Genomic DNA, 11,473 nt, shown 5'->3' with positions numbered 1-11,473 from the left:
AGTGGGAAGTGATGGGGAAGTGCATACCTAGAGAGAATATACTAAATGACATTTAAGAAATGGAAGAGAAATTAAAAATGGAAGAGATTAGAGAAAAGGAAACTTAGGAAATGAAGATGCGCCACTTGAACAAGCTTCCAAGATAAGCATCATGAAGAGGACCGCCACTTGCTTGAGCAAGATAAGGTCTGCCTAAATTTGGGACTTTAGAGACAAAATTCTATCTCAAAGAAGAATGCAAGATTGCAATTCAACTCAAATTTCATTCAATGCAAAGGTGTCTACAAAGAAGAACCCCTAGGTTGCTTATATAGCTTTTGGAATGACTTTGGTGACGAGTTTCAAGAGATGTGGGACTTGGAAGGCTCCAAGTTCTGTCCAGCAGCAGCTGCAACGTCCCTAGGTGCATGGGAGCCCCACATTGCTTAATTCTCTCATTCCAAAAGGGTTTATAAGCTTCCTAGCTCTCCTAGAGTTCAAAAACTAACACTAGCTATGCTTCCTAACTCCTACACGCCTAAAAATGCTCACTTTCTCTTCTATTCTTTTTAAGACCAAGCTATGGAAAGTCCCACATTGCTTACTCTTAAAGAGAAAGAAGACACTACAGGAAACGCGTGTATTACCGACGGTGTGTTTCCGAAGGCTTTAAGGCCCTCGATAATACTGAGGTGATTTTAATTATCGACGGTATACGGCCTTCGCTATTTCGCTCCATCATTAAAACCCAGAATTAGGATTTCCCTCTCTCAAATCGTAGTTTCGTCGTCCCTGTTGCGATTCCTCCCGCCCTTGGTCTTTCATCGATTTGAAGTCGTTGGTGCAGCTCTGGTTCTTCCCGGCGAATGTTCGGTGGTGGTCGTTAGGTGGTTGAGCAAGCCCGATTTGGCAGACCAGAGAATACCTTTTTTCGCCTCCTCCAGAAAACCTAATTGCTCTTTCTTCCCTCCCAAAGCTGAAAGCTGGTCGTGGTTCTTCCCAGGTTGGTCTCGTGAGCATAGGCGTTTGGTGCATTTGGGTCATTCGATCATCGTTGTGAGGTGAGGTGTGTGGGCTATTGACGCTGTGATGAGGACGTCGGTGTCGTGAGCAGAGGCGATTGGTGCTACGGTTGGTGTTGTGTTTGGGGGATTATGGTTGAAGACTCTCAATGGATGACGATTCCTGCACATTCTTTGGCTGTCGTGGTGTAGGGAGGCCGTTGTGGAGGTAGGGTGTCGAGAATCATCCCTTTCGTGTAGGTCAAATCTCTATTGTTGTTAATGGGTTGTTGTTTATGATGCAGGTCAATTCTTTTGGAGGATTTTCATGAAGGGTGGGTCCTCCGGTTGAGGTTTTTTGTTGAAGGCTAGTGGAAGAGTGGTTGATCGAGCAAGAGGGGAGAAGCGGCAGTGCTCTTACCATCAAAACCGTAAGATGTTAAAATGGTTAGCAAGCTCAAGAAAATTCCAGGTAAGGGGAGAACAAAGTTATATCTAATGCATGATGAGTTAATGAATATGAGTTTTGGGTGGATGTTTTATGGTGCTTTTGTGTTTTCTCTTGTGTTTGGAAAAGTTCTATGTAATGAGAGTGACTTTGTTTATATTGGTTTATGTATGAATATGCATGAGGGAACAAAAAGAAAAAGAGAAAGAATTGGGTTAAAATAGGTTGACCATGTGGGAAGAGCATGCATGTGGAAGGATTTCTTATTTTATTTCTGTAAGGTGTGGGTGATGTGTTTCAATAGAAGAGCCACAGTGTGGTGGTGATGTGAAGAAAACAGAAGAAGAATAGACAAGAGTGTGTGGCTGTGAAACTGTAGAGTAATGGTGTGTGAATAAATAGAGAAAGGAGATAGAAGAGGTTATGGTTAGGTTCAAAAAGTGGAAAAACAGGGGAGTAGAGAATGGTGGCGTTAGGAGGGAGTATACGAAAAAGAGAAATAGAAATGAGAGTTAGTTAGGTATTATGAGTTTTAATTGAAAGAAAGAAGAAGAAAGGCGTTCATAAACTAAGTTGAGGTTGCTTAAAGTATCCAATTTCCTTTCCACAATATACAAGATATTTTCCTATAGTAGTTGGTAAAGGCTGCTGATATTTTCCTATAGTAGTTGGTAAAACCAAATCATTTCGTCTGATGCACCTCTAGCTTTTGATTCTTCTACAAATGTTGCTATACTTGGAACTTAACCATTTCAACAAGATTTAAACATCAAAACAAACTTGTTTGAGCTGCTAATGGACACTAATTCAATGTAATTCAAAATCTAACTTTGCAACATTCAATTATGCAGAAAATTGACACAACCTCATCACCAATTCCGAGTTTTAGGAATTCAAATGACTGGCTAACAATAAAAAAGACTCAGAGAACTTTCAACTAACTGAACTAAGCTAGAAAAGGTGCAACTAAGTATGAAGAGACCATAAATGAACTTACAAAGAAATTTAGCACAATGATAAACTAATGATAAGACCAAAAGAACTTCTGTGTACTTAGTTTAAACCATTAAGCTTTGTAGAAGCAATTCAAGGCTCACATAATGTGTTGAACCTTTCACATTAGCATATAATACCAGAACAAAGAGAAACAAACTTCACAGATTAAAATCAGAACAATTTTTTCATCAAATAGATTACATTCAGCTTTTAAAGACTACGCAGAGCTATGCTTCAAGGAATTTGGAGATAGAGTGAAACATTGGATTACTTTTAATGAGCCATGGAGTTACAGTATGGGCTCAGAGCCCTACATGAGCTCACACTACCAACTGCTAGCTCATGCAGCAGCTGTCAAAGTTTATAAAACCAATTATCAGGTGCACTACCAGAAAATCTTATTCCAGTTTATAAACATTTAACCCTTTTCTATATATGCTTGAATGTGTCAGTAGTAGACATCATGTTCTGCTGTTCATTCTGAATGTGAGCAGGCATTTCAAAAGGGTTTGATAGGCATCAGCTTAAATTGTCACTGGTTTATTCCGTTCTCAAATGACACATTAGATGATCGAGCTGCCAAACGAGCTCTTGATTTCATGTTTGGATGGTAAAGTTTAAGTAATGTTGTTAAACTGTCTCTTTGAGCCTGTGTTAGTTTGATGTTTCTAAATTGGCTTCATTGCAGGTATATGCAACCACTTACAAGAGGAAAGTATCCAAAAACCATGCATTCTTTTGGCTGCAAATCTTAATCAGGAATTATACATCATATCCTCTTTTTTTTTTATCTTTAATTAAAGTAAAATACCTTAAAGAATGGATAATTTCTTAGAAAATTAATTACTGATACTGCCTTTTATTCTGCATTTCAAAAAAATGGAAACTGTCTTTGATGGAAACAAAATTCTTTTGACTTATGACAGCTGAACGTAACGGGTCACCCATTGGACCAAGGGTACGTAACACTCTTCTTCATTTGATGTTATTATATCAAAAAAATTAGCCATCTCAGTGTACCTCATAAGTAAAATAAAGTCGTTTGTATTATGATGAAATAACAAGGAAACATCATCTCTGTGCAGGCTGCTTCATCTTGGCTATATGTTTATCCAAGGGGACTTAGAGAACTATTGTTGTACATCAAGATTAAGTATAAAAACCCTGTAATTTACATAACAGAAAATGGTAATACTTTATTATTCTCCTATTTGTTTCCATTTATACTACTTGAAAAACTTTGGTTTGATACTTAGTTGGTCATTTACCACTTCATATAAGCTTCCCCTGTGATCCAAAGCTACAAACTAAAATAGAGTCATCTGTGATATTTTTTAATTACCATTTTCTTGTCCTTCTTCATTTTCACTTGGTCCAAGGCAAGAAGTTAAATTGAGACAGAGGGTTTCACACTCAGCTGCCAATACTTCTTAAAGTTATTACATTGTTTATTGGTTTAACTGTTTATTGGTTTAGTGTTAAAATTTGGATTGATGTTTATATTGTTGGTTTGTGCTGATCTTAAGTGTTGTAGTGCAGTTTCCAACTTAGAGACCTTATTCATTTGAGGTAGCATCTTTAGGAAGAGGAGCTGAAACAGAATATTGGTTGAATAGGGAACTTTCAGGCAGCTGTAAGTGCTAACTTTAGTTCAAAAATCTACAACCTGTGAGTTTTTTTTTATTCATGTCATCCATAATGAATTTCCTACCATTCCAGCTCTGCATTATTGAACTTGATCATGCTTGACTATTGAGGTTGAATTTTAATTATTTGTTATGATTGGTGTTTTTGCTTCTGGTTCAAACATTCCTGTAGACATAGTGAAGGCAACACGTTAATTATTTGTTATGATTGGTTTTGGTTCTCTTCAAGTTGTAGTAGTAAAATACATAATCTAGATTGAGGTTTATATCTCTTGATTTTATTGTATAATATCTCTTAATTTTCAACCATATGTTTAACACTCTAGCATCACATTCTGCAGCAGCCTAGCGCCTTGTTTTTTTTTTCGCCCCTCGGAAATTACCGAAGGCTTTTGCCCTTCGGTAATTACCGAGGGCCAAAAGCCTTCGGTAATTTCCGAAGGCTTTTGGCCGTCGGTAATTACCGAAGGGCGAAAGCCCTCGGTAAATGTTAGCGACAAGGGATTTACCGAGGGCTCTTTGGCCGTCGATAAGCCTTCGGTAATTACCTTTTACCGACGGTTTTGGGCTGTTTCCGAGGGCTTCTGGCCTTCGGTAATGCCCTTCTTTTTTGTAGTGAGAGTTTATAAGCAATTATTCACAAGAACTAAGAGAAAGAAATCAAAAGGCAAATACACGCCCAAAGGAAACCTATTGTACTCTTTTTGTGTTTTTGTCACTTTGAAACTCTTCACTACTTGACCCATTTATGATCATATCATCCCCCCAGGTTGGAGAGGATTCGACCTCGAATCTTGAAAAGCCTGCAACAAAGAGAGATTTAGTGACTTATTTCGTGTATAAACCAAAGCAACTCCTCCTAGATCAAATGTCAATCTGCAAAAATCATTAAACATTTTGTGAATGAATTTATGTTGACCAATCAATGTATATAAACAAGTAATAGTAAAAGAAAGTCTCCTGATATTTTTATTGCATTTAGTGGTGAAAACTAGGAGACCATTTTTAGAGAAAAAATTATTTTTGTCTTGAGTTGAATGGACCCAAAGGGGTAACACTAACTCATGACATGTTTCATAAATGTTTATGGAATAGTTGGAAAGAAGGAAAGAGGGAGGTGAAAAAGTTGTGCAAAATATTTTTGGAACAAAGAAAGAAAACTTAGTAAAAGGAGAAAAGTAGAAGGATTGAAAAACTCCCCTGTGATGGTTTAGATCTATTTGAATGATGGGAGTGGATGGTGCCTTCAGTAACACTTCCTTTTTGACTAAGACTTTGTCCTTCTCTATTTCTCTCACAAGTTCTTCTTTTTCTTTCTTTTCTCCCTCCTCTCTTTCTTTTCTCTCAGTCTCTTCTTTTACTCTCTCCTCTCTTTCTTTTCTGTCGTCATTTAAACAAGTAAGCATGACCTTCTCTTTGGCATCACTTGATGAGGAAGAAGAGCTATAGGTTGGTGAAGTTAAGGAAGACGTAGACTCATTAGTCACAATTACTTCACCCTCAATGCATGTTGCCTTTTTCGTGGGGCAGGCAGAGGCTATATGACCATGTCCTAAACATTTAAAACATTTAATGTGACTTGGTCTAGAAGAAGATTTAGGTGGGGAAGAGGAATGATTAGAAGAAAAATGAGAAAACGATTTGTTAGTGGGCTCCTTAGAAACATCCTTGTTTTTATCCTTTGATGATGAGGATTTGTAGAAAACATCTCTTGAAGATTTGGAAAATTTGTTTTCACAAGCTTCTTTTTTCAAGAGTTTCTTCTCTACTTTCATGGCTCTATGAACCACTACATCTAAAGTCTCATCATCATGGAATTCAATTATATCTTGGATGTTGCTATTAAGTCCACTAATAAATCTAACTATTTTTGCATGATCATTTTCTTTAAGGTTAGTATGATGTAGGAGCACTTCGAGCTCGCGAGCATACTCCTCCACACTTCGTCTACCTTGAGTAAGCCATTGGAGCTTAATCAAGAGGTCCCTATGGTAGTATGGAGGTACGAAACGTTGGTACAAAATGTCCCTGCAATGTTCCCATGTACTCGCGGGTGAGGCCATGGTTAAGTATCTCCTATTTAGCCATTGTTTGGCGTATCCCTCTGAAGCTAAACAAGCTAACTTTACACGCAAAGGTCCATTTACACTATATAAATCAAAAATTTGGTCTACTTTAGCTATCCAATCTAAAAAAATAGACGGCTCGACTTCCCCTTTGAAAGTAGGCAAGTTCAACTTTGGTAGTGTAAGGCCTTGGTCCATAGCTTTATCTTCTTGATGCTTCTTTGGCGAGGGAAGGTATACATTTATGGTTCTAGCTTCTTGCTTCTTCTTGTAGGAACCATGATCATGACCATGAGATTGCTTCCCTTTAGCCTTTGTTTCCGCGTTTAACCGTTTGCTCATAGCATCAAGTTGATGTTGCATTTGTTGGAAGGCCTTCATCACATCAAACTTGCTAGAAGGGCTTCCATGGTTGTTATCTCCATGAGATGAAGCATGGCTGGAACCTGCAGACATGTTAAAAAAAAAACAGCAGCAAGCTACACACAAAACAGGTTAGAAACAACCAAAAATCAAGGCAAAGCAGCAGCCACAAAACAGCTCACAGTTTCACTCAAAGAATGGAAGGAAACGACTCAAAACTCACGGCCAGTGTCTCAAAAAACAAGGAAAGGGCAGCACCCTTCTTTTAAGATAGTAAAATGTCTCACAAGTCCACTTTGAGAGCACCAACTCAAGTCCAAAGCAAATGGAAAGATGTACAATCCACTTTAATGCAAAGAAGCCAAATCAAGACAACACATGGTAGAGGCCAAAGAAAGAATGAAAACTACAAGACAAATGATGAAAATGGAACCTAAAAAATCAAGAAACTTGGCACAAAAACAAGGAGGCAACACTCTAATGATTTTATGAAGACAAAACAGCAAGAAAATGGAGTCAAAACAGTGGCACAAAATGAACAAGACAGCAAAGAAATTTACACAACCAAGAAGCAAATATACATCAACATACTAAGTATACATGAAGAGCAAGACCAAATTAATGCTGGAAATAATTTTGGCAAACCTCAAACCAATATATTCTGTATTTAAATGAGAAAAGAGGCTTGAAAACAATGCTCAAACACACTAAACACAAGGAAGATGTCTCGGCTAGCAAGCATGCACACCAATTACCAAAAATTTGTTTTGCTGTTTTGGTGCAGTTTGCAAGAATGTTCTCGGCCAAGCTAAGTTTAACACATTAAGTGTGTTTGATTAATATGCCAAATAGAATGGATGGATGCCTCTATGAATACAGAACATATAAGCAAGGTTCACACACTTAAATCCTATAAAGATCAAGCTCAATTCAGCATACCACCAAGGAGATGTAAAATTTACTCTTAGCTATGCAATTTCAGAAAAATACTCTAGAAAACTCCTAAAGAGGAAACACATATGACTCAATTAAAAGCTAAGCAATTAATAAAGACACATACAATCCAGCCAAGACAAAGAATTAATAGCTGGAACAAACAAACAAAAGGAAATAGGACACCTACTTGCTGAAGACCTCCAATAGCATTGTTGCTGTTTGATGAAATGTCTACTTGCACAAGGCTCTGGACAGCCACGGTTTAGTCCCTCAAAGCATTGATTTGAAGTGTTGATTCCTTTCTTAAGAGTATTGAGAGGGTGTAGCAACGTCCAGGGAGCAATTCCAGCCACCAAAATGTCCAAACAGCCAACAACAAAGCAAAACAGTGGAGTATTAATTCAACAGCAGAAATCTGGATGAACACAGTTGAGAAAATAATTTACTGGGAACAGTACAGAACGAATTTGAGAAAAGTAAAAATTGTTCATGAAACTAGACATCCAGACGAAACTAGGAAAAAAAATTTCATGGAAAACGGACAAGAAATGAAGCTAAACTAAATCATACAAGTTGACTGTAACAGGGACGCAGAAGCTGGGCGAGACAGAAATTGGCTCAGCGAAAATGAACATTTCTAAGCTATTCTACTCTAGCATGCAATTCCTAAGAGATCAAAAACCTAAGGCTCATGATACCACATGATGGGGAAGTGCATACCTAGAGAGAATATACTAAATGACATTTAAGAAATGGAAGAGAAATTAAAAATGGAAGAGATTAGAGAAAAGGAAACTTAGGAAATGAAGATGCGCCACTTGAACAAGCTTCCAAGATAAGCATCATGAAGAGGACCACCACTTGCTTGAGCAAGATAAGGCCTGCCCAAATTTGGGACTTTAGAGACAGAATTCTATCTCAAAGAAGAATGCAAGATTGCAATTCAACTCAAATTTCATTCAATGCAAAGTTGTCTACAGAAAAGAACCCCTAGGTTGCTTATATAGCTTTTGGAATGACTTTGGTGACGAGTTTCAAGAGATGTGGGACTTGGAAGGCTCCAAGTTCTGTCCAGCAGCAGCTGCAACGTCCCTAGGTGCATGGGAGCCCCACATTGCTTAATTCTCTCATTCCAAAAGGGTTTATAAGCTTCCTAGCTCTCCTAGAGTTCAAAAACTAACACTAGCTATGCTTCCTAACTCCTACACGCCTAAAACTGCTCACTTTCTCTTCTATTCTTTTTAAGACCAAGCTATGGAAAGTCCCACATTGCTTACTCTTAAAGAGAAAGAAGAGTTTATAAGCAATTATTCACAAGAACTAAGAGAAAGTAATTATTAACCTTAAGTCGACTGACCGTTCAACCTACTCACCAACGAGCGCTCGTTAACCATAAGCCTTTCTCGACTGACCAACTTCTCACCAACGAGCGCTCGTACGACCGATCGTTAACCTTAAGCTTTAAGCCCTGACCACACGATCGCATCCAAACAAACGACTGCTCGTTATCCTTAAAAAGCTTTTTGACTAACCGTTCGACACCTTATTTTTTATTTTGGCACCCCCATTTTGTTTTTTTTTATTATTTACTTATTTATTTGCCTTTTTATTTATCTTATTTCATTTTATTTTATTTTATTTTATTACTTTATTTTATTTTATTTTATTTATTTCTTTTAAATATCCACTTATTTCAAAATATATATATAATAATTTTACTTATATACACATAAAAAATAAAATTTACAAAAATACGCTTTAAAGGTTTAGCACACATGAGACCGCTCGCGTCGTCCTTGTGCTAAAAACCTTTTCTTCTTTCTTATAAAATTTACAAAAGTACGTTTTAAAGGTTAAGCACACGTGAGACCGCACGCGTCGTCCTTGTGCTAGAAACCTTCCCTTCTTTCTTAAATTAAAAAATACGTTTTAAAGGTTAAGCACACCTGTGACCACTCATGTCGTCCTTGTGCTAAAAACCTTTTTCCCTCTCTTTTAATAAAAATAACAAAATATGTTTTAAAGGTTGACACTCGTGTGATCATCCGCATCGTCCTAGTGTTCAATACCTTTCTCTCTTGTTTACATAACATTAAGTAGGGATATGGGTGCTCGTGCGATCGTCCGCATCAGCCTAGTACTCAATATCCTTAATATAAAAAAGTTTTAAATAATGGTATGAGTACTCGTGTGACCGTCCGTGTCGGCCTAATGCTCATTACCTTCCTTTCTCAAAAATCTCAAAAACATAAAATCTTCAGAAAATTTAAAAACATCTGTTTCTTTTCAAACAACAAACAATCTTTTAACCCAGAACTACGTGATCCTTAATTCTCCATCAAAAGTGGAGATACGTAGGAGCAAGGCTAGTCTTTGTCAGGTTCACTACCCAAAAATCCAAAATCATTTCAAAACAAATTTTCAAATAATTTCCAAACGAATTTCTCAAACAGTTTCCAAAAGAACTACGTAACCCTGATTTCTCATTTTGAATTAGAATACGTAGGAGCAAGGTCAATCCTTGTCGGGCCCAAAAAATTAAAAAAAATATATTTTACTTATTTAGAATTTTATTTTAGGGGATAGTTAAACATTTAGAAAACCACATCATATTCGTGTATTTAGTTAAAGGTACTGCCTAAGGGTAGGCGTTGTAGGATGCTAACATCTTCCCTACACGTAACCGACTCCCGAACCCAAGATCTGGTTCTTCCTAGACCATGCCTTATCGTTTTTTTTGGTTTTTCCGTAGTTTCCCATAATAAACTATGGTGGCGACTCCAAATCTCTTTTTCAAAACCCAGTTTTCTTTTTGGATCGTCGTCCCGTCGCGATTCCGGTTGCGACACTAAGTAGTGTTCGGTCTTATACCATGCGCTCGTACTAAGTAGTGCTCGGTCTTATACCATGCGCTCGTACTAAGTGGTGCTCGGTCTTACACCAAGCGCTCGTTCAAAGTGCTTAGTCTTACACTAAGCGGTTCTTCTTATTTCCGAAATTTTTCTTTATAATGAGAGCGTTCGTCCACAATGCGTAGCGGTCGCTCTCTACATTGTTCAGTATTTGACTGACAACGGGTTCCTTTGATGTTTGACTCATAAATAGTTAGTTATACATTGACGTGCGATTTCTTTGTACTATTCATTCAGAAAGTATTATTGGACGTCCTACTGCGTCAGTTTCCAATGTCGTTCGGCCTAGAGTCTTAATACTCGGCCTAGACTTAGTTGCGTTCGGTTTGAACTCTCAAGAGTCAGTTCATACTATAGAAGCATAGCAGTTTTTTGGGCTTCGAGGTAAGGAAAGCTTGTAATTTAATTATTCTATCGGATATAGTGTCTACTGAACGGTTACTAATTATTAACCGTTAGGTCAACTCTAAATCTAAAATATATAGTTAAAGATATTGGATATGATGTGTTTGAAAAACTGACCGAATTTTAAGGTAAGTCTGTTTATATTTTATTGGGCCTGTATCATATTAGATCCATGAGACAACTTATAAATACAAGGTCAGAGCCATCAGCCAGGTATGCTCAATTCACACTCCAAAACGTTCCATTCACATTCTACGCACACTCTACTGAGTTCATAATACTCAATTACCATAATATTCATCTAGGAGCAACAGTTCCTTCAACAGACGCCTAACTTGAGCGTCAGAGTGCCTTTGTAGGTACCTCCCCCTCTCTACTGGTGAAGGAGAACGAACAGTGCAAATCAAAGAAGCGTGAGCGATCCATCAAAGGACGAGTGTGCGGTCTATATTGCAGGAGAGCGAGCGGCAAAGTCATCGAGAAGCGGCAAAGTTACGTGTCTCAGTCCCACAAAAATCTTCACCAAAACATTTTGGCGCCCGCCGTGGGACCGGGGGCATCCCTTATAACCACAAGAAACCAGACAAGGATGCAGTCTCGTCATCAACGTCAACAAGCTTCTACGGCTTTACAAATAATTATTTTGATATAGATTCATTTTATTATTTAATTTACATGATTTAATTTAAATATCTTAATTCCATACTATAATATTGTTCAA

The 11,473-nt window shown here is 37.7% G+C and overlaps 1 protein-coding gene and 1 pseudogene across 2 annotated transcripts; one reads left to right on the top strand and one right to left on the bottom strand.

The window, feature by feature from the left end:
- Nucleotides 1-600: 600 nt before the first annotated feature.
- LOC148198550 (cyanogenic beta-glucosidase-like) lies at nucleotides 601-5,019 on the top strand. Of its 2 annotated transcripts, XM_088091627.1 has the most exons (6): nucleotides 601-1,209; nucleotides 1,286-2,804; nucleotides 2,919-3,034; nucleotides 3,113-3,382; nucleotides 3,510-3,612; nucleotides 3,964-5,019. In XM_088091627.1, exons 2-4 carry the CDS (start codon nucleotides 2,721-2,723, stop codon nucleotides 3,177-3,179), a joined length of 267 nt encoding a protein of 88 aa, XP_087947753.1. In that variant the 5' UTR covers nucleotides 601-1,209; nucleotides 1,286-2,720; the 3' UTR covers nucleotides 3,180-3,382; nucleotides 3,510-3,612; nucleotides 3,964-5,019. The 2 variants fall into 2 exon arrangements, with proteins under 2 accessions (XP_087947753.1, XP_087947754.1); XM_088091628.1 differs by having other exon boundaries at nucleotides 601-2,804; nucleotides 3,959-5,019.
- Nucleotides 5,020-5,917: 898 nt separating this feature from the next.
- On the bottom strand, nucleotides 5,918-8,387 carry LOC148198549 (uncharacterized; annotated as a pseudogene).
- Nucleotides 8,388-11,473: the final 3,086 nt, after the last annotated feature.

This window comes from Vigna umbellata, chromosome 5, assembly GCF_029865625.1.
Source record: "Vigna umbellata cultivar VRB3 chromosome 5, Vumbellata_1.0, whole genome shotgun sequence".
NCBI classification, from domain to species: Eukaryota; Viridiplantae; Streptophyta; class Magnoliopsida; order Fabales; family Fabaceae; genus Vigna; species Vigna umbellata.
Note: the sequence above shows the minus strand (reverse complement) of the source record. Positions and strands in the feature narration are given on the sequence as shown.